At 39.9% G+C, this 23,289-nt stretch overlaps 1 protein-coding gene and 1 long non-coding RNA gene across 2 annotated transcripts; one reads left to right on the top strand and one right to left on the bottom strand.

Moving 5' to 3' along the window:
- Nucleotides 1-730: 730 nt before the first annotated feature.
- Nucleotides 731-5,075, top strand: LOC131703033 (uncharacterized). The gene is made up of 2 exons (XR_009309651.1): nucleotides 731-1,530; nucleotides 2,935-5,075. It is a non-coding gene; the product is annotated as an uncharacterized LOC131703033 (long non-coding RNA).
- Nucleotides 5,076-22,379: 17,304 nt separating this feature from the next.
- Nucleotides 22,380-23,271, bottom strand: LOC131703006 (zona pellucida sperm-binding protein 2-like). Its single transcript, XM_059005884.1, has 4 exons — nucleotides 23,134-23,271; nucleotides 22,795-22,888; nucleotides 22,604-22,708; nucleotides 22,380-22,518 (listed from the first exon to the last, which is right to left on the bottom strand). Exons 1-4 carry the CDS (start codon nucleotides 23,173-23,175, stop codon nucleotides 22,409-22,411), a joined length of 351 nt encoding a protein of 116 aa, XP_058861867.1. The 5' UTR covers nucleotides 23,176-23,271; the 3' UTR covers nucleotides 22,380-22,408.
- Between the last annotated feature and the right edge of the window lie 18 nt (nucleotides 23,272-23,289).

The following is a 23,289-nucleotide window of genomic DNA, read 5'->3' as shown; positions in this document are numbered from 1 at the left end:
GTCTGATAAATGACATTGTAATTATTTGAGATGATGCATGTAGACAATAATGTAAAAATGGTTGTTTTCAAATTTGTATCATTTAATTTCATTTTTATTTTTAAATGTAGAGCTGTTTTATAGTTATTAATGTATTATTATTAGGCTTGTAGTATTAATATTATTCATAATGTTCATTATTAACGTCGGTATTGTCGGTATTAAACACAGCCAGATATGAGGTTCAGTCCAAACAGAGCGCCGAACTCAGCGAGGTCCAGCAGGGGACACTAACTTCACACGGGGCCATTTCATCAACCATCACCTCACAAACACAAACAAGCAAATCATTATTATTCTCCATTTTTAAAAGTCGCTCAGCGCTCTCCTGTAGCAGAGCGTTAAGTCATTTAAATTCAGCTCCGTGTGCTTTCTGAGCGGCTCACTTACTTAACGCGCCTGAATGCATCGCATTGAACACAGCGCTGAAAGAGCCAACATGGCGAACTCTGGCATCCAGTTTCATAACCGCCTCCGACAGGGAGGCCAGCCAATCAGGCTCACATGCTGGGGATAGAGTGTTTCTACAGCCAATCAGGCTCACATGCTGGGATAGACTGTTTCTACAGCCAATCAGACTCACATGCTGGGGATAGTGTGTTTCTACAGCCAATCAGACTCACATGCTGGGGATAGGGTGTTTCTACAGCCAATAATACGCGATTGTTCCAACCAGACCCGCCTTCTGCTGGTGACGCTTTCATTTCAGTACAGGAAATAGAGAGGTTTGTTTTGTTCATGTGTGGAGAGGTGGTTGCAGTCAGTGATGATTTTACAACACGCTGTCTCCTGCTGTTTAAAGTATTTATGCTGGGATGAAATGTTTTTAATATTTTGTGATTTTTGTGTTTGTTTATCACCTGCACAGAGTTCCGTGAAAAGGAAAGCATCCCTTTTCTGTGTTGAATTTCACACACAGAGCGGAGCGCGTCAGTCGCAGCTACAGACAAGTCGAGCTTTTCAATGAGATGATTTACTGAGAAACAAACGCGTTGAAGCTCCAGCAGAGCTCTGCGCGATTCTGAAAGACCAAAGTAAAGTTACTCCTTGCAAAGCATGTTGTTTGTGTTCTTTCTTTATCACAACAGAAGAAGTGATGAATATATTTGAATGGGAAGGCTACAGTACAAAATAAATATTAATAAATAAAAACCGCAGGCGGTGTTTCTGATTGAAAAGAGGATTCCGCTAGACCAGTGTGAAACTCAAACCAGTGAAGATGGACGCGTCAGCGTGTCCGTGTCGCTCTCAAGACGAGCTCGCCTCTACCATCGAGCACGCAGTGAAAGCGGCTCTACACACCGTCTTGTGCGCGATTACTAAAGCTGTCGGCAGCAAATTCACTGAATTCAGAGTGGAAATGGAACAAAAAGGAGAAAGAGAATGAAAGTCTGAAGCTGAGATTGGAAATATCAGAGAGCGAGCTGAAAGCAGTGCGAGGGTGTATAAACGCTGCAGATGCAGACACTAAACAACCTTTAATATTTCAAGGTAAGATTGATTTTATTGTGTGGTATTGCTTGGTCAATCAAACACCTTAAACTACCTTTGTGATCTAATATCAACATACAGGCAGCAGCACATCGGGTTTCAGTGTTTGATTGAACTGTTTGACTGCGAATCTATTGTTAGATAAATGGTTTCATTGTATTCCGCTCCAGTGCTGTTGAGTTTGTCTTTGGTACAGTCGCGGCTCATTCGCTGCTCGTTCTTTTGCTTTCGTCCTGTTTCCTTCTTGTTCCACACACACACATTTACACGATCTTTCCAGACCTCACTGTGTGAATAAAGGGGCGACAGCAGCACCCTGCCTGCACCAATCCGCTGTAAGATTTTGGACCCGAGTGGTTCCACAAGTTCAATTAAGGGTTGAAGTTGGAGGAAGTAAATACAACACAGTAAGGTGTCAACTGAATTGTATCATTTTATTGAGTCTCTAGATTGAGTCTCTAAATAAAGTACTTTGTTCAGCTGATGGTAAACGGAATTAGGAAACGGTCGCTCATATTGCTTATAAACATTTACTAATACAGGTTATTATTTAAGAGCAGAGATGAGTTTGCACGGGATACATACAATAGGGAGAGCCACACCATTACAAATGTATTTTAATACTACAAGGGATGTTATTGGATTTATATCTACAGTTCACGTGACGTTGCACAAGTAAGCTTCCAGTGTTGTTGCTAATGATTATTACACAGGTGGAGTTTGTACAAAAAACATATTGCTGCACTTTAAAAAGTTTGAGTTGTGTAAATCACGTGTTTAAATGAAACTGCTTTGAGAATAAGCAGGCTATCCTGCTGCAGTCCCTTGTCTGCTCATTGTATTTGACACATTGAAACTTGTATTCTGCGTTGACCGTTTCCTTCAAAACCGTTCTCACAATACAGTATCAGGTAACAAAAAGGCATTCCTCAGACACTTTGCTAAGACTGCAAGTCTCCTGGCTTGGTTTCTAAGCATGTTTGCAGTAGAGAAATGGATGTTTGCATTAGAACAATGCAAAGGCAGAATGGTGGTCATGATGGTGATTGACAGGGAGGTAGAAGTGGATGCAATGCTCCAGTGTGAGGCTACAGGAGGTGAGAAAGCCTAGCAGCACTGAGACTTGTTTTGTACAGGACGTAGAATAAAAAGATGTTCATATGAAAATGCCTTTTCCTTCACTTTGTTCATAGGAACACAAACACAGCGTTAACCGATAATTGCAATGTAGAATAACAGGAATGGTATCAATGCCATCATGTACCTAAACCACCAAACTATTATACCGGCTCAACCCTATACGAAATAACTGAGGAACAGTAGCTTTAAATCCCTGATCAAAGCAACTAACAAACCTAGCTGGTAAGTAAGAGATCTAATTGTATACAGTTTTGTTTCCCACAGATCCCAAAGAGAGCCACGCTATCCCTGAATCTGAAGCACAGGAAGGGCCAAAGATAGAAGCAGGAGTGCTGTGCAAGTTTAATGCAGGTTACAGAGCTGGCATGTGTTAAAGATGAAGAGGTCCCTCAACAGGAATGTGTTCCTATTAAAGAGGAATTCATAGAGCAGGAATGTGTCCCCATCGCAGAGGAACTTCCTCATGAAAATCATGTCTGTACACTTGAGGAGAACAACAAGCTGGGATCCAACCTGTGTGATGACTCTCCATCTGAATGTGAACTGGGATTTAGAGGTAATCCTACAAAACAAGCAGCATTGAGCTGCCTGTTCATCCTGGAGAACCTGGTACTGAACACCAGCAGGGTGCTTGAGATTCATATTTTAACCAAGGGGAGCTGCCCAACCACTATGTCAACAAGGACATCACTGTGCTTGCTTCTGAGGCACCTGCTAGATGTGCAGCCGCTGCCACGCCTCTTTAGAATGCTGTGAGATCAGCGGTGTCCAATCACGCTCCTGGAGGCCATTCCACTCCACATTGAACAGGTTCAGTTATATAAAGTGCTACTCCTGTGCCTGGATGGACACCCCTGTGTTAGATATTTGCCTTTCCTCATTCCTGGTAGGCTGTTTGCAGTTCTGCTCCCACAGCTTTACAGAGCTGCAGGGATCACATGTCCCATCACTGGGTGATGCCAAATCCAGTTGGGTTCCTCAGCATCACCAGAAGAAACATTTCAGTAGAGAATTTCTGTGGAGAATGTATGCAGCAGGATCAACAACATGAGTCTTATTTTATTTCTTACACTTTATGCAAATACAATATCATTTTTAAACGCTCATCTCACTGCAACTATCCAGAGGATTGTAATGTTTGCTCGCAATGCCACATTTCACTTTTGTGTGTCTCACAGTAAGCATTGCTGTGTTATTATTGTCACAGTACAGTAAGTATGTGTGTGGAGGTGTTCTGTACAGCAGACCAGCTCAACAGATAATTTCTATATTAATTATTAATTATCAAAAAACAAATTAAATATTAGATACATTGCAGTACTATCAAAATGCAGGTACTAAATAGGATTTTTCATGATGCTCTGTTGGCTTGATTTAAAGTAATCCATTTTAAACATTAAAAAAAAGCATGTTGTTTTTCATTTTCCACTTGGCTGACATGTTGACATCATTTTTGCTGTGACTGAAACTTGCGGGACACTTAACTGGTGAATGAATCCACCTCAGCTCAAGCAACCAATCACTGTACTGCTCATTCGCTTGTTTTCAGAACAGTGCATGTGGAAGAATGCTGTACAATAACCTTTGTCTCTCTTCTCTTTCTTTCTTTAGCTTCTAAAGTAGATGAAGGAGAACACGACTCCACTCTATCACCCCAGTGCAAAAACGCTTCTAGAGGCAAACCACAGTGCAAGAAACACAGAGAAACAACACCCCAAGAAGAAAATGTGAAGACATTGAGAACTCACTCAGTTACAATTCCTTCTTTACAAGACAGACACCCACTTACTGTGGAGAGTACAGAGACGGCACATTCTGTGTGTTTTAACAATTCTGAATCCCAGGGCAACTTGAAGACCTTACCTCATTCTATTAAAGGTGGGAAGAGTTCCTGTCAATTAGATGTTTCTGAAACTCACAAGGGAAATCCCTCAGGAGGGACTCCGTGTTCCTGGGCTGATTGTGGGAAGAGTTTCAATCATATATCACTGCTTAAAAGACACCAGCGCGTTCACACAGGAGAGAAACGTTATCACTGTGCTGTTTGTGGGAAGAGATTCAGTCCGTTCGGAAACCACACAAGACACCATATCATTCACACATATGTGTAATCCTATCCCTGCACTTAGTGTGAAGAAGTTAAGTCAGTTGCAGGCTCTTACAGGACTTGAGAACATTCTCAGAAATGCAGACACTTGGGGACACCTAAACAACAGGAGTGCATTCGACTAAATACAGAAATATTAACTGAAAACAAAAGAATAAACTTGCTTGATAAATAGGGTCACCCCTAATCACAATCTGTTCAGATCAAAAACTCACCAAAATCTGTGTTCATCATGTTGTTGAGCATTCTGATTGTGTTACATCACATTAGTATTATATTAAATAGATTGTTATTATGAGTGCAAGTTTCTCTTTTTTTCCTCCTGCATTGCTCAGCCTCTTTCAGTGTGTTGTGTGGAATCTTCCCTGATACCATGGTGAATCTGTGGTACCTCAAGACGCAGCACAGTATACCACAGTTATCATGCGGGCAGCTTGAAGTGGAAAATCAATACTGTTTCCAGCAGGGTGCGCCAGAGACCTTTTAGCACTTTAATGGGCTGCATACCATTGCTTCTTAACAAGGTGATTTCTGCTCCTGATGTGTTGAATACTCCCATCTCTCTCTGGGGGACTCTATTAAACAAACAGGCACAAGGAATTTAGAAATCACAGCTTTATTACATCAGCTTAGATTCTCTCGTGTACCAGTTCTCTGTGCATGGAAACAACATTTTCATGAGCCATCTCTGAAAACAACACAAGATCTTTACACATGACTAATTTATATAGCAATCCCCACCTTTCCCCTTCATTTGCATGACGTCTGATGAAAGCCGGGTTTTCTCAAGTAAAATAAACTGAGCGAATGGGAACCCGAAAAAGCATTTTGCACAAGACATTTTTATTAAGCAATTCCAGTGGTTTGCAGAAGTATTCACCCCCCTGCAAAGTTTTCACATTTTGTTGGCAGCTGAGCGTACTGCATGACGCTTTCAAATTAGACTTTACATGTAGAATCTACACAAACTACTCCACATTGATTAAGTTAAAGGTCACAAAATTAGTGAAATAGTTTTAGCCTGTATGTACTCAAAGTGGTTTAACTTGTAGATAATTACATTCAGGCATATAAAGACTTTCAAGCTGCAACTCACATAGTGAACCAACAAAGCAACCATGAAGACCAAGGAGCTTTCGAAACAAGTCAGGGATAAAGTGGTAGAGAGGCACAGAGAAGGGTTCAAGAACATTTCAAAGGCTCTGATTATCCCTCTCAGCACAGTGAAGGCCATCATTAAGAAGTGGAAGATGCATCATACCACCCAGACACTACCCAGATCAGGTCGCCCTCCCAAACTGAGCAGCTGGACAAGCAGGAATCTGGTTCGGGATGTCACTAAAGCCACCAATGACCTTGAGAGATCTGCAAAGTTCTGTGTCTAAGGTGGGAGTCAGCATTCACACATCAACAATAAGCCAGTCCCTACACAAAGCTGGCCTGTATGGATGGGTGGCAAGAAAGAAGCCATTACTCAAAAAGCAATTGAACTACTGGTGACACATTTGCTTTTTATATTTCCATATTTCAGCACATACATCAGTGATGTGATATCCATCAAAGTTCCTTTGAAATGCACAATCAGGTGTTCAGTGGGAGCAGTGGTCACGCTTCATTTGAAGTGCTGCTTGTTTAGTCTAGTAACTGTTAGCAACGAGCTCATTAAAACTATCAAACATTGTTCATTGTGTTCTTAATGGTTGGTTATTTAAAAAGTAACCTATTTATGTACTAATAATGTCATATTATTGGAATTGGGAGAGGTTTGTTTAAAGGAACTATTGAAGCTAGTACTGTAGTAATGTTTAGCAATGAGATCAGGTTTTGTTTTAGTACCGTATACTCACTAGGAATTGACGCATGCGCTTATACTTGAGTTTGTGCTGTTTTCTGTGCAGATGCAGTTACTCCTTTGTTTTCATATAGATGCTTATGCACCTGCATTTGAGTGTACTGCAAGGTGTGGAGGCTCACATGTTCATATATTGCATTACAAGTTAAACACCATATTTATTCTTTCTCTTTGAATTCCAAATGTTGTAAGACGGATAAGGGTGTCTGCTAAGAAATAAATAAATAATAATCTTTTTAGCTTGTAATAATATAATAATAATATCTTTATTTTTATATAGCACCTTTCATAGTGGACCACCATCTCACAGTGCTTTACAGAGGTAGGCTGTGAACTGTGCATTATATGCAGTCACTTACAATAGGGCATTGCTTTAATAATATAAGAAATGTTATGAACAAAATCAGGGAATTTAATGCATCAATACTTTTCTAGTAGCTGACTGATCCTGGCTTTCATCTAGTTGGCTTTTAAAGACATCCTGATGACTCTGCAGCAGCACCATTCTAGTGACCCATTTCAAACACTCCCAACTCTGTGAGAAGTGTCTCCTCTAATCCTTCTTTGTTCCAGGCTAAATAGATTCAGTTCCCTTGTCTGTTGATTGTCTGTTAACTCCACTGCAAGGGATGTTGCCCAGTCGGAGGAGCACGTCAACCCGAGCACTTTTTGACTCTGGGTGTAATAAATGTGTCAATTAGCAGACGCTGTTATCCAAAGCAACTACACAGACTAGGGAATGAACTATACACCAACAATTTCTGCTGCAGAGTCACTTCCAATAGGATCTCGGTTTTACATCTCATCCGAAGGACGGAGCACAAGGAGGTTAAGTAACTTACTGTGAGAAGATGTGTCTCCTAACCTCTGTCCTAAGTCTGTCTCCACTCAGTTTATAACTGTGTACTCTAGTCCTGGTCTCTCTGCTGTGCTTGAAAGAGTGACTACAGTTAACTCCAACTTTTTAAAAGCTTTTTAGTCTCCTCTAGTCTTTTTTTTGTTCCAGACTGAATTGATTTAGTTCCCTCAACTGTTCTCTCAGCATATTTAGGGTTGGTTGAGTGTACAAGGAAAACAACTGACTCTGGAGAGGAGTTACCAATCAATGCCAGCACACTGGAGATCCAGAATTCAGAACACAGAACCAGGGAGGACATTCGGCCCATCAGTGCAGCAGCTGATTGATCTCAAACCTGTTAAGTCGGGTCTTAAAGGATCCCAGCCCTAACAACATGACTTGGTAACCCATTCCATCCCCTCACCACACTCTGTGAGAAGGTGTCTCCTACCCTCTGTCCTATGGCTATCCACACTTAATTTCCAACAGTGCCCTCTGACCCTGGTGTCAGTGCTATGCTTGAGGTATTAGTTTGGGTTAACTTTGTCAACACCTTTCAAGTTTTTAAAGACTTCAGTCAAGTCCGCCTAATTGTTCTGTGTTCAAGCTAAACAAATTCAGTACCCTCTTCACAGCTCGTTCCTTTAAGCCCCGGGATTAGTCTTCACCTTTATGATTGCATCCCTGTTGCTGGTAGAAATGAGTCTATCACAACACCAAGGTCTTTCTCTCACACCCACTGTGTATTTCAGTCCTACTTTTTTCCTTCTAAAAAGAGACTTGGTAATACAATTGTGAAATGTTTCAATAAGAAACATGCACTCCACACCGTAGTACTGCAGTACTGTACTGTAGATATGAAATTCCAGAGAATGCTTCATTTTACATGACTGATAACTAATCATTCTATTGCCTTTAATACTGTATATGGAGCCCCCTGTCTGCACCTGCTGATCCCAGCACTGATCCTGCTCTGTGTTAAGAGAACAATGGAGATAACTGACACTGTGTCAATAGATTTGGATCATAGGGTATAGAGGAAATAGTTTTCAAGTGAAGTATGGAAATTTGGAAGAGGAGGGCATCAAACAGTATCACAGTGTAGAGAAAGAAAGGGTCCTTGATGAGGGTTTAGTGGTGAAGGAGTGCATTTGCCTGGGAGAGGGTATAAAACAGAGCAGGGTGGAGGGACCAGAGCAGCTGAAGAGTGGAAAAGCAGCATCAGCACCTTGTCAAGATGAAAGCCTGGACTACAAGAGCCATTCTCCTCTCGGTCCTGACAGCATGTCTTCTGTCAGGGGCTGGTAAGACTGCCTTTCTCCTGAGTAACATGGGGAGGGAGGGAGGGATTGCATTGATTGCCTTCAACCTAAAATAAATGGGGGAAGAGATGTCATTGACTGACTTTCATCAGAATAACAGAAGGGTAGGGAGATAGCAGACAGTCTTCCATGAGATAACATAGTGGAGAAGGCAGGCTTTTCCTCAATGCTGCATCATTGAATAATCAACTTACCATAAGAATATCCTTCTTTGTTCTTAATTTGTACATTGCCATTTAAAATAATGATTCCACCCCCTCCATTTCCTCTGTGTGCAGATGCAAGGAGCCTCCTTGAGGACTCTGAAGAGCTGGGAGATGATGATTACCAGGCCAGCAAGAGAGAACTGGGTAAGATCCATTCTTCCAGAACTCAATCCTATATTCTCAACACAGAGGTTTGTCTACTTGTCTTGGGGATTGATTTGATGAGCCTGTACTCCACTAGAATAAGACACAGCATTTAAAGAACTTAAAAACTCCCATGTGTTGCATCAACCACCTCCCACCATGGGGACCCCTTATTAAGAGGCTGCTTCAGACCAGAAGGATTCCCTGGTACTGTAAAATGCAGCTGTGGCTTATCCACGTGAATAGCCTAATAAACTCATCTTTTCTTATCATTTATAAGAACTTATTAGAAATGAAACAGTCATAAACAGTAAATATTTAAATATATTGGGGGGGAAAAAAACAAATCAAGGTTTCCATTTGAAATTTCCCTTCGAATCTATCTTGCCTCCTGCTCATCTCTTCAATAAACCATTGCAGGGTGTGAATAAAATACACTGAGATTTTAAAATGTTCATTCAGTTTGATTTACCTTTTTCACCAAATATACAGATCCTTGAAACATATAGACCTGCTCTTTCATTTATTGTGCTAATATTTAAACCACTTTTTATACAGCAGATTTAATATAATAATTTATTTAAGAGATATTAAAAATGCAAACTGTTTACTGCAAGTTGATTTATTACAATTCCTTGCCTTATATAATATGTGGCACTTTAAAGTGGTTTATTTATATAATATTAATTCAACTATTCTACACTGTTGCAGTTATTAACAAAAGTGCAGAATTTTATGACCATAATTACATGTTTTCAATACAGATACAAAAATCTTAATAAAATTTTAAAAAATCCCAGTTTTCCTAATCGGTCCGTTTGCATTCTCCATTCCATGCTGTCATTCCTTTCATAGCACTGGATACAACACAGGACTGCTCTCATTAAAAATGTAACCACAGCCTGTGTTTACAGATCTCAGCAACACTTTGGAAGACTCAGAGGAGCAGGAAGGAGCACTGGAGAACAAGAGAGCGCTGGGTAAGGAAAGAAAGAAAGAAAGAAAGAAAGAAAGAAAGAAAGAGAGAAAGAAAGAGAGAAAGAAAGAAAGAAAGAAAGAGAAACAAAAAGAAAGAAAGAAAGAAAGAAAGAAAGAAAGAGAAACAAACAGAAAGAAAGAAAGAAAGAAAGAAAGAAAGAAAGTTTCTTATTTGCAGGATTTAAGTTAAGCAATGACAAAAAAGCACAGTCCTGCACAGACCACACAATTTGTTTAGAAACTCAACCTGACTAATCATCGCTAATCATGCATAACATCAAGGGCTACTGTATATCCAGAAATCTCCTGGTTAAACCTCACAGCTCTGCATTGCAATGTAATGGGGAACTCTCTGCCTCCCTGTGTTGAGTGTCCTATGAAGCTGTGCACTGCAGTCGAGGGAATCCTTCATTGCTTCAAGAAGCTCTCTTCTCCCTGTTCCAGAGGCAGAGGATTCAGGTGACAGTGATGCTGAACTGGACAGTGATGGACTCAAAGGAGAGCGGGAGTTGGGTGAGTCCTTTGAAAAGCACGTTTGGGTAGTGTGTGGGTACAACGTTAAACCTTCAAGAGGAACACATTGTGAATTACAGATGATAGACTTAAGACCAAACCCCAGTGAATCTGAGCACATTTAGCTGCTGTTTCTCTACTGGCACTAACACAAAGTACCCAGATCTGTTTCCTAATGTACGTCTAACTGTATAAACCTATTTCTGTTTTACCTGATAGGAGACAATATGATGGAGAAAAGAGCTGACAGTGAGTACAGATGGCCTATAGCTTCTTCTGTTGAGTGTGTTTCTGTCTGTCTGTCTGTCTGTCTGTCTGTCTGTCTGTCTGTTACACTGATGCGGAAGAGGAAATCACAAAGCTTGAGGGATATACACTTTGAAAATATTTCACCTGTTTGCATTTAACATGTGCATTTAAATGTGTTGATGCAGCACCTTTAATAAGACGTATTGTATTAATTGATCACCTTAAATGTCAGTAAGAAGGATCGCCCAACTGAGATATAATAACTTGACTAAAAGGTTGTCCTGTTCCCTTACCTTTTTATCAATCAATGTTTATTTTATATAGCGCCTTTCATAGTTCACCACAGTTGTTTTGTGCATAAGTCTGTGTGATTCTTTTCATATGTAATGCAGACTGAAATATCTTTCTGTTAGTAAGTGCCATCACCATCTAGTGCATAGCAGTGAATTGAAAGCAGAAGGAAGCGTGATCCAGTCACTGGCTCTTCTATAAAGACACTTTGACTGATCCAGCCTACATTATGTATATATATCTAAGACAGGCAACTAGAACTGAAGAGCAGCTCCTGAACTCAGGGGAAAACATTGTAACACACACTCTAACAAAATGAAATCTGAAGCTCCTTACTGTTCAGCAATCTTCTTTAATGTACATTGAAATCCTAATCCAAATTTGGAGAGTTCCTCAACATGGTCTGTGTTTAAATAGAAGGGATGCAACCTACTGTTTGTTTAATGATCTTCACGTGCTTTCTGTCTCCTGAAGTGGATTCTGAAGTGGTCCTGACACAGTCCATGGTAGTGAAGAAGGATGCCCTGTCCAAAAGATACTACAGAAGTAAGTGTGTGTCTCTCTGGAGCTGGCTCCTGGTTTGGGTGAACTGCATGGATTGTAGACTGAAGGTCAATTGATTGAAGACATTGAGAAACACTTCAGTATTACAACATATTCTACCATGGAGTGGTTTCATAGTTCTGGACAGACTGGAGGAAACACTTTGAAATGTGCCCCTTGGTGCTTTCATTAAGCCTGTAACAGCTATCAAAATCAACTGATATTCTCAGAGGAACAGAAAACATTCCAGTAAATGGAACTCAAACATGAATATAAAGTGAACTATCCAATAACCACTGTTTTTGTTTTTCTTTTTCTTTGGAACAGCTTACTGTTGTAAGTATTTTATTTTATTATGGTACATTAATATGTAGAAATGAATTGTATATATATTTTTTAATTGTATTTAATGGTGTATGTTTATTTCATTTCCAGATTATAGCATCTGTGCTCGTGGTAAGTGTGAATCTGATATTTTAATAAAAATGTGACTGTACACTACAATACAATACACATGTACTGTGCGCGTCACAAGAAATGAATACATGTTAACAATGGGGCCTCCTACAGCTGATGTTGAGAATATGGAATGGGGTATTATTGTATAATAGTATGAATGAGCTGCTCTTAATAAGAAATGACATCTTTATTTAATACATACTCACATAGTGAGGTGTTCTGTATCCTGTGGGAGGGGATATAAAGAAGGAGCCCTGTCTTTGGATTTTGCCAGTAATAGAAATGTACAAATAGAGACACTCCTTTGAAATATATAGCTCTCTAATACACTACTGAGGCCCCATTCTTGTATAAAGCAGCCACTGCAGTGACTTCAAATGGACTGAACTCAATATATCACTTTTATCTTTCACAGTAAGGTACAGATGCTACTATGGTAAGTAAATGGATTCTACTTTATTTTATGCAGCAATCAGTGGGTTTTATTTATTATTTTCAATCAGGGCATGAATTGTTTATCAGTGTAGCTTTGCTGAGAGGCTTCAGTGACACAGTGACTAGAGTGCAGAGCTGCAGTGTGGAAGGTAGTGGGTTTGAGCAGTTTAGTGGTTCGTGCTGGGCTGTAGTCTAGGAGTTAATGGGTTTGATAGCTCAGTGTTTAGAGAAAGTGGTGCCCTGCAGAGTGGAAGGCAATGTGCATGCTTGTGGATCTGAGTATTACTTTTTTATTCATTAGTCTTTTAGCAGTCGCTTTTCTCCAAAGTGCCTTCGAGACTAGGGGGTGTACTATGCATCAACAACTGCTGCTGCAGTCACTTACAATAGGACTCCAGTTTTACGTTTTGACTTGCTCAGGGTCACACACAGTGAGTGAGTGGCTGAGCCGGGATGTGAACCTCCTGGTATCAAGCCCTTTTCTTTAACCACTGGGCCACTGTCCCTGAGTAGCTCAGGGGGTTGAGTTCTGGGCTACAGTGTGGAAGGCAGTGGGTTTAAGAAGCTCTGTGTTAAAAATAGACTGTTACTAATTATCTTTTCTTTTTTTGTGTAGCTCATCACTATCACTACTATTTCTACTACCATCATGGGTACCGCTGCGCTCGCCGTGAGTATGCCTTATTATTTCTGTATACATTGGTTGAGGGATATATTAGAACAATTTGAAATAGAAAACCAAGTGTCATTCCATATCAGTTTAGAACATGAGGTCGACCAGGTCAAATATGGATGGAACTCCAAGAGAGACACAGAATTGTTGGAATAAGTTTTATAACAGATGCCATACATCATAATCCTTCAACTGGAAATATCAAGATGAGTTTATGATTCATCTTTCAACTGCATTGTCTCAAACTATTGATCGATTGAGGTCATTTGTAACTTATTGGAAAGAGGAAAGTCTAACCTGTCTCCTGCAACCAAGAAATGTATATTTAAACTTATTACATGTGTGTGATCTCATGCCGGAGTAACCAACTCCACAAATAATCCCAGGAGATCTGATGAATGGGATTGCTGCTGTTTTATGGTGTGTGTACAGTAGTTCTCTGTGGGAGGTCATTATGTCAAGGTTGGCTTTGAGTTGAGAAGAAGGGCCCACTGACCTCAATCTCCTGTGGAACTTTTGTCATTTCAGTGAAACAAAATATAAAAGCAGGGGACAAAACAGAGGAGCTTTGATCTAGGATTGCTCTGAATAAAACCTCAGAAGCATGTTTGGCATTTGAACTAGTATAGAGGGTTTCCGTGTTTTTTATTGATAGGATTATATTGCGAGGTTGTGGTGGCTCCACAGTTTAGCAGTTGATTCCATACCCTTTGGGATTGTGAAATTGCATGCTGAATTACACAAAGCTTTACTCAAATTTGTAATTCAAAGGAGTGCAATACAAAGAGTGTGGAGGATGCTGTCTACACATGGGAGGGAGTTCAATTCTGCAGCTCAGTGTGACACTGATTGTCTATATTATTAGACAATGCTGACCATTACCACCACACAATCCCATTACCTAGCTGTGCAATGCTCTGTAGGGTATGGATCATAACAATAGCTTTTCTGCCCAGGTTGCTGATAATGTCTTCAATTGGTTTCAGATTGGCATACCTACCGCTGCAGGCGATGCCAGCACTACTGAGAAGCAGCAGCGCCCAGGGATCACAGTGCTGGAGTTTACCTGACAGCAGACCTGCAAGCAAAGCTTAAACACACCAGCATGGCTGTAACCTTTCTGTTGTGGTCCCTCTCCAAACACACAGCTACAGCACCCATACTTATTTCTATCAGGCCATTCCCAGTTTGTTTAAAACAGCTGCTCTCTGTTGTGCATTTGGTCAATCTCTTCAAGGATATATAATATGGAAAGTATGGAAAGGTGTCCTTATTTAACATGTAGTCTCAGATTCTCAGTGAGATCACATGCTCACACATGTTTGAATAGAAATACAACTCCACATGGGCACATATACAAAGCGTTACTTGGAGAGCGTGCTTGATTGATTTGCCCCAGCTCATAATCACTGCACCGAGTCAGGTTTGACCAGTAGACTCCTTTCTTCTCCCAGCTCCTCACAGCCACCCTGTGATGTCACAAGTGACCCGTGACAGGTCTTGTTCACAGACTGACAAAAACATTGTGTTTATATAGAGATTTTCTTCATCTCTCAATTATTTTAAAATATCTTTATTTGCGTTCATGACAACAAATGCTCAAACCGTTGACCAGTATAAATGCTGTCCTGCCGAAACAACACTATCTGCTGTTACATGAAACTGGGTAAAAGCCTGTCTCTTTCTGTAAAGCTTTTTAAGCAATAAAACTATTAGCATCAATGTCTCGTTTTGGACTGGTTTATTTCACATGACATGTATTCTTGTCAAACTGCCACCACTGAAATCATTCAAAAGCACTCTTTATTGACAACAAGAACTCTTTTCAGTGCAAGGGAGGATTCATGTATTTCCTCTTTCTTCTGCATTTTATATTTAGTAAAGGAGAAAGTGCCTGATTGTTTCTATAATGTCATCGGTTTAGCCGTTCAGAAGCACGTTGCTCTTTCCAAGGTAATTGTTACTTGCATATTGTGGGTAAACCAAGAGGCATGATGAGATGCTGGAGGTGTTATGACAAACCCTGCTTTTACTTTACTGTGTGCTCCCTACATTAAACTGGTTATTGAACCTGGACCATCTCTCATCCTTCACTTCTACTAATGAATTACTCTCCAACTCTGGGGAAACAAACCACAAATGTGTGTATTGTATTATCATGATGTGCTAGAATTGACCTTGCTCTAAAGACTCACTGTGCTGTCTGTATTAACTTGTATTATAACAAGGTCGATTAATGTCAGTGGGCTTGGACAGCATTTAAATACTCCCGCTTCTAGAACATAAAAAAGTTTACAAACAAGAGGAGGCCATTCGGCCCATCTTGCTTATTTGGTTGTTAGTAGCTTATTGATCAGAATCTCATCAAGCAGCTTCTTGAAGGATCCCAGGGTGTCAGCTTCAAAAATATTATTGGGGAGTTGGTTCCAGACCCTCACACTTCTCTGTGTAAAAAAGTGCCTCCTATTTTCTGTTCTGAATGCTTCTTTATCTAATCTCCACGTGTGACCCCTGGTCCTTGTTTCTTTTTTTCAGGCCGAAAAAGTCCCTTGGGTCGACATTGTCAATATCTTTTAGGATTTTGAATGCTTGAATCAGATCGCCGCGTAGTCTTCTTTGTTCGACTGAATAGATTCAATTCTTTTAGCCTGTCTGCATACAACATGCCTTTTAAACCCGGGATAATTTTGGTCACTCTTCTTTGCACTCTTTCTAGAGCAGCAATATCCTTTTTGTAATGTGGTGACCAGAAATGAACACAATATTCTAGGTGAGGTCTTACTAATGCATTGTAAAGTTTCAACATTACTTCCCTTGATTTAAATTCAACACTTCTCACAATATATCCGAGCATCTTGTTGGCCTTTTTTATAGCTTCCCCACATTGTCTAGATGAAGACATTTCTGAGTCAACATAAACTCCTTGGTATTTTTCATAAATTCCTTCTTCAATTTCAGTATTGCTCTATACAGACACAGACCACACTGTAGTGTTTAGATGACTGGATGTGAGGAGCTTTGTGTTAACAATGGGAGAACTGGGCTGACTGGGGAGGTAACTGATGCCTATGTCAATTGTCTTATTACTGTGTTATTACATTATAAACAGCAGTGGTGCTCTGGCTCCCTCTTGTGGTCAGTGTGAATGATGGCAGTGTGTGCAGCTATGCAAGGCACTGATGCCTGTTTCCAGGCTATACAAACACAGAGATGGATTCAATCAAACACTAAGTTCACAGTTTAATAGAAGAGTGGATTAGTTCTATTTGTATATGTGTTCTAAGCGCTGCACTTCTGTTTCAATAGGTGTCATATTATGATATTTATAATGCACATTTTTATTGCCTGCGTGCAGTACCTTACACTTTTCTGTATTAAATGTCAGTTGCCATGTGTTTGCCCAGTTCTGAATGCTGTCTAGATCATTTTGAATGACCTTTGCTGCTGCAACAGTGTTTGCCACTTCTCCTATTTTTGTGTTGTTGTAAATAACAAGTTTGCTTACTATACCAGAATCTAAATCCTTAGTGTAGATTAGGAATAGCAGAGGACCTAATACTGATCCCTGTGGTACACCACTGGTTACCTCGCTCCATTTTGAGTTTTCTCCTCTAATCTGTTTTCTACATATTAACCACTCCCTAATCCATGTGCATGCATTTCCTTGAATCCCACCTGCATTCAATTTGAGAATTAATCTTTTAGCAGGACTTTGTCAAAAGCTTTCTGAAAATCTAAATAAACCATGCCATATGCTTTGCAATTATCCATTGTCGATGTTGCATCCTCAAAAAAGTCAAGCAGGTTATTTAGACACGATCTCCCTTTCCTAAAACCATGCTGACTGTCTCCCAGGATACTTTTACCATATAGGTAATTTTCCATTTTGGATCTTATTATAGTTTCCATAAGTTTACATATAATAGAAGTCAGACTTATTGGTCTGTAGTTACCTGGCTCGGTTTTGTCTCCCTTTTTGTGGATCGGTATTACGTTTGCAATTTTCCAGTCTGTCGGTACAACCCCTGTGTCAAGAGACTGTTGCATGATCTTGGTTGGCGGTTTGTAAATAACTTCTTTCATTTCTTTGAGTACTATTGGGAGGATCTCATCCAGCCCAGTGGATTTGTTTATTTGAAGAGCTCCTCGTCCCTTTAACACTTCTGCCTCTGTTATGCTAAAGTTATTTAAAACTGGATAGAAACAGGTTGACATGTGGGGCATGTTGTCCGTGTCCTCCTTTGTAAAAACCTGTGAAAAGTAATCATTTCATATATTTGCTATTTTTTATTTTTTCATCTATGATTTTGCCATTTGTATCTCTTAGACATTTAACCTCCTCTTTGAATGTTCTCTTGCTGTTATAATATTGGAAAAACATTTTGGAATTGGTTTTAGCCCCCTTAGCAATGTTCATTTATATCTATCTCTCTTGGCCTTTCTAACTTCCTTTTTGACTTGTGTTTGCAGTTCCAAATAGGAGTGGCAAACACTGTTGCAGCAGCAGAGGACATTCAAAGTGATCTAGACAGCATTCAGAACTGGGCAGACACAGAAATGTGTAAGGTACTGCACACAGGCAATACATTTCTCCCCCCTTCCTTTCTATATTGGTTAATTGTGGGCTCTATTTTCTTTTTTTAACATCACTGAGTCCCTTATCCCTGTGCAACCACAATGTAGAAACATATAGAGAATGTATGGGAATGGACAATATATATCACTGCTGTTTCTCTTAAAGCGTGTTTATTTATTTCTAATACTGGACCCTGTCTTAATACTGTATTACATTATGAATATGAATATAGCTGAATTATTCATTGTAGATAATACTTAGAATACCAGATACATATTTAGCATTAAAAAGCAATACATGTGATTTATTTAACAGTCGTTCATTATTTTGTGTATCAGCCGCCACACGAAGCTGAACGCAGTGCGGTATACTGTAATGATGCTCCAGTCAGTCTGCCCGGACTGCACCTGAACCATTTTAAAAACACGAAGCCCCTAATAAGCTAAATTGTAAAAATTAGGAAAAAATTGCGCAGATATAACGAAGCTAAATTTGAACTCCTAGCTGGAGCAACGAGAGAGGGCGAAAGGGCGGGCAGAGAAGGAGGGGGAGACGCTGTTAGGCAACCGGCTCGTGAACATTCCGCTCAGCTGAGGAGAGACCGTTAGGATTTAAAAATGCGAACGTTCCGAGCGGCGTTAGGCGCTCCGTTAAATTAACACACCGTTGCTGGTATATTAATTTTGAAGAAAACAATATTTTAACTCAAACAGCACTGTATTAAAAAAAAAATACTTTACTAGAAGTTCCAGAACGTTTTCCAACAAATAAAAGGTGATACCTATTTATAATAAGTATATTTGTTATGATATTAAGACTAAAAAAATGTGCTACAGTTTGGTGTATAATTTATTTATTTATTTATTAAATGTTGTATTTATTTTTTAATATTGTATTGTTTTCACAAAATAACATCCATACATTATCAGTTCATCTGTTAGAGTAATCAAATCACAAATATTACTCGTCAGTAATTCATACACAGACACACTGTGGTAACTTCAAGAAGTTAAAATGTAAGGTTGGATTCAAGTTTAACCAAATAAATAAGTAAATACATTTGTATCTCTTGCTGGTGCCACGGCTTGTCTCTGTATCAATTCACTGATATTTGAGGTTTTGTTTAGTACACACTAGCAGGTGATCTGATAATCTTATTGATGTTATTTTGTGAAAACAATAACACGTTAATACTGTGCTACAAAAAATGACTCGACGTGTTGTAACTTGTGCGGGTGATGTCACGGGTTGTCATGGCAGCGCCGATCATCACGGGAGTGGTTATCAGTGGTTGTCAGAGAAACACTGGAGTTCCGCTGGCTTCCGAGGTATCCAACCCGAATATCTAAATCATATCTAAAACATATGATTTTAAACCGTTTTGTATAATATTTTCTTTTTCGGGGCTTCGCTAATAGTTTCTTGTTTAGTCTTTGTAGATATTGGACTGGATCATTGTTTCAACGTGCATGTCTGGGTTTTGTCCAGTAGATGGCGCTGCTGCTGCTGTTGTGATGTTTCGTTTAGCAGAATGCAGTTCACGTACCGTGTTACAAACGGGACGGCGCTGCACAGAGCGGTACAAACTGTGCAATTAAAATCTCCGGTAGTACTACAGACGGGCCGTCGATAGTCATCTCTGATTAACCCAACATGAATATAAATACGAACTAAGTCTGTTTCAAAGAGCACTCAGAGTGACGACGCCGGAGAGTCTGATAGCAGGTTTAATAATATGAATGTGCCTGTGTCTGATCGAGTCTTGCATCAAACTCTCCATCCTCTTTATAATATCAACACATTACACCCCCCGTACTACACACGGTGTTTCCAGTGTAGTGAATTCAGTTCCAATAACTCACACACTCAAACATGAAGAGAACAACATGTTGTTAAGTAGCACTTTTTTGTGATGCTAGAACAAGGTATATATAAGGAGTGTTGATAATTTCACCCTAAACTTGCATATTGAAAGTAGCATGTCAAAGCAAGAAGGAATCTAATAAGTAGATTATGCCTGTGTAATCACAACTCAGAGGCAGCCAGACCTATGGCATCACACATGGGACTACAGAAACTGGTACGGGATTCTGGGAATTGTAGTTTGTTTGCAGTTTTACCGTTTTGTGGCTGAACGCTGGAGGCTGCATTAGCCACTGTATTCGATTTTTTTTTATCTGACGGGAGTAATACAAACTACACTAAGCAAAAATATAAGAGATATATTAATGTTTTATATTTTGCATGTATTTGGATTAATACTTAATATACTTAGTTTTTGTGAACACGATCACCCTCAGAACTGTATAATAAAGTTTGTTTCTAGAATTCTGTTATTTGCATGTGTGTGTTTTATAATACGTATACCTGTCAGCACTTAGCTTTCAAAATAAGGGAGACTGCATGGGGCAGGACTCTGAAACAGGCCTTCACGGGCAGAGTTACCATATGACTTCATGCACACTAGAACACACTGGGATAGTTTAGGCTCTTCAACTCACACGCCAAAAGATTGTGGGAAGTGTAGTCCTGCTGTGAACAGTGACCAAGAGGTGTAGAATGTACCACAATGCATTGCAATTGGAAAAGCCTGAATTGTCCCAATAAACAAGCAGTCACATGGTAACCAGAATGCATGCCTGCCACAGGCTTCCCATGGGCCCTAAAGTATGACCAATACAGACAGGAAGGAACTGCACTGCTGGAAATAGTGATTTTAGAACCTGAAATGTTAGCAAAAATAATTGCTTTTGCAAAAACGTATGTAGGAGCTGAACTGGAATTTTGATTATTAAAAAAAGGAATTGTCACGGAATGCAGAGTTGGGTGGAGGTGTAAAAATAATCAAGTCCAGACAATGGTATGATATGACACAAGTTGTTTTCTTTTCCTTTATTAGTGTCTGCAAACAGTGGTAATCAGGACAACAAACAAAAGAAAATGTCCAAACAAAAGAGAAACGCTAACTGAAATGTGGAGAGACAAAACAAACAACAAAGTAAAATTATCCAGACTCTGGGTGGCTGTCCTTGCCTTTCTGGTGTCCACCCTCCTGGTTGGCTGTCTCTCTTTTGAATTAGTTTGTTTATGTCTGTCAAAAAAGTCAGTGAGCATTTGTTTGGTTTTATCCCTCAGTATCTCTCCCACACTCCTTTGTGCTTTCAGATACCACCCTCGACTGCTACAACACGGCCCCTTTTTATGTGCCGCGGAACGCCCCCTAATCAGCAGAACACCAATCAGCAATTGGCATTTTAATCTCCTCCCAATTCTGGGACATTACAGGACATTCCGTGTTGTTGCCCTCAACAAAGATGGTGACCGTCCTTTCGGGACTTCCGCCCCAAAGGTATAACTGCCACGTCACACCATCTCTGTTGGGGCCTTCTAGGCTGGCTCACAGCCCGCTGGGAGGATGGCTTACAGCAGGGGATCACTTCATCTCGTCACAGGAATGTATTCTTATTTTAGTTTATTTAGGTATGTGTAATTATTATGGTTTATGGATTGGTATGTGCTCCTTTTCTATGCACTGCACCCTCAAGTGGTAGTTTTCTTTATAGCTAATGAACTATAGAACTCAGTGTGGAAAGTAAACACTAAAGAACACAGATGACACAGTGAGGAGGAGCAACAACACATACAGTTCAACTGAAGACAATTAGTTTGTACTTTTGAAAGGAGTTCCTGGTATGGAACATATTGCTGTATTGGAAGGATTTTCCACTAGTTTTATTATTGGATATAAGTTAATAAAAGCTTACTGTATTCTGAAGATTGGGAAGTTTACACACCTGGAATTATTCTAGAAGTTAAGAGCTGGAAGTGATGTGAAGCACAGTGACTGTATGATGAGTCGTAATGTAGAGGATACCTAGCCTACAAAAACCAACAAGTGGGAAAATCATTTATGAAGCCACCACAATGTAAATTTAAAAAAGACAAGAGAATCCGTCAGGGAGAAGGGCCCAACCTAAGGGAAAGTGGAAAAGCCTGGCTTTGGTGGACAGCTTTTAACTTTACACCAGCTTTTGTTTTCAAATGAACCCCCCTCCATTACTATTTCTACACACAAGGCTTCAAAATAATTAACAGTTAAACATATATTCTTAAATCAGTGAAGCGGGGCTCTAGTTTGTTTCTTGTTGAAGCCTGGTTCATGACACTATAAATTGTATACTGAAATAGAATTTATGTATGAAAATTGTTACCTAATACATATTTAATAAAAGGGACAAATGAAGGGGGGTTTCTTCCTTAAATTTTATCATGCTAAATATCTGAAGGTATAGTAATTGCCCTGTTACTGTTCAATATAAAAATAGGGTTACAGCTCAATGGAGGAGGAAAGTCTTTGCCCCCAGGTTCACACAGTGAATTAGTGAAGGGTCCTTGAGTAACACACCATATTGAGAATGGCCTGATCAGGGAAAATCAAAGCATTTGATACAGCAAGGAGGAGGAAATCCCATTGACATGGCCATTCTGACATCAAGTGTAGAATTAGTCAAGCACAAAAAAAATAAGCTTTTACAAGCAAGATTTTTATTTATCAATACACACTTTTTGGCAGTTTCCAGAAAGATACAACTCCAGCTACAAAGATAACCACTGAACACACACCCATTGCAGCTCCCAGAAGGGACCACACATTGAATTGGGCTGCAAGAGAAGAAAGAAATAATTAGAGGAATAAAGGAGTTATATTTTACTTGAACTGCAATTGTGTTCACATCATGCATATTACCACTTCTAGGCATAAAGTGAAGGGATCCATCTCTCTTCAGCTCAATTGGGCCAGAAGACACAAACACCTTTACTGCACCACCATCCATCCCTTCAGCACTGCGACCTACAGGAGGAATTAGGAGGAGTCCATCAAAACAAATGGACAAAAAAGCATGCAAAATGTCCCCTCCTCTCAAACAGAGCTCTTACCAAGCCTCTGTTTCCCTGGAATGCACCGTCTGCTACAGAGGCTGTCTGATGGCCGGGTTGAATCACATATCACAACACCGCAGTGGAAGTAAATCTGAAAGACAGCACACCTTGTCAAGCAAAACTAGCATCAATAGATCAGGCAGTACCATCATCCAATGAGGATTACTGAATTGAAAAAACAAATATATTGCATCATAAGTGTTTCTTGCAAAAGTGCAGTTACATGTTTTCATTCCAACTCACTAAAGATTTGAGAACAGCGACTATTTACTGCTTGCAAAGCAATCCAAACCATGCATTGTGGTACAAGATCCCCATCCCAACACTCCACTTTACCTGTCCTTTCAGTGCATCCTGGCCGCTTGTGAAGGAAAACATTTTCACTTCAAACCTCTTCAGATGGGAAGGGAACAGCACTCTTGCATTGCTGGAGACTGGGTGAAAGATGGTCAAGTACTCATCTGCAGAGTTCTCACAACTAGAAAGAGAAAG

The sequence above is a fragment of the Acipenser ruthenus genome, chromosome 32, assembly GCF_902713425.1.
Source record: "Acipenser ruthenus chromosome 32, fAciRut3.2 maternal haplotype, whole genome shotgun sequence".
Classification (NCBI taxonomy): Eukaryota; Metazoa; Chordata; class Actinopteri; order Acipenseriformes; family Acipenseridae; genus Acipenser; species Acipenser ruthenus.
Note: the sequence above shows the minus strand (reverse complement) of the source record. Positions and strands in the feature narration are given on the sequence as shown.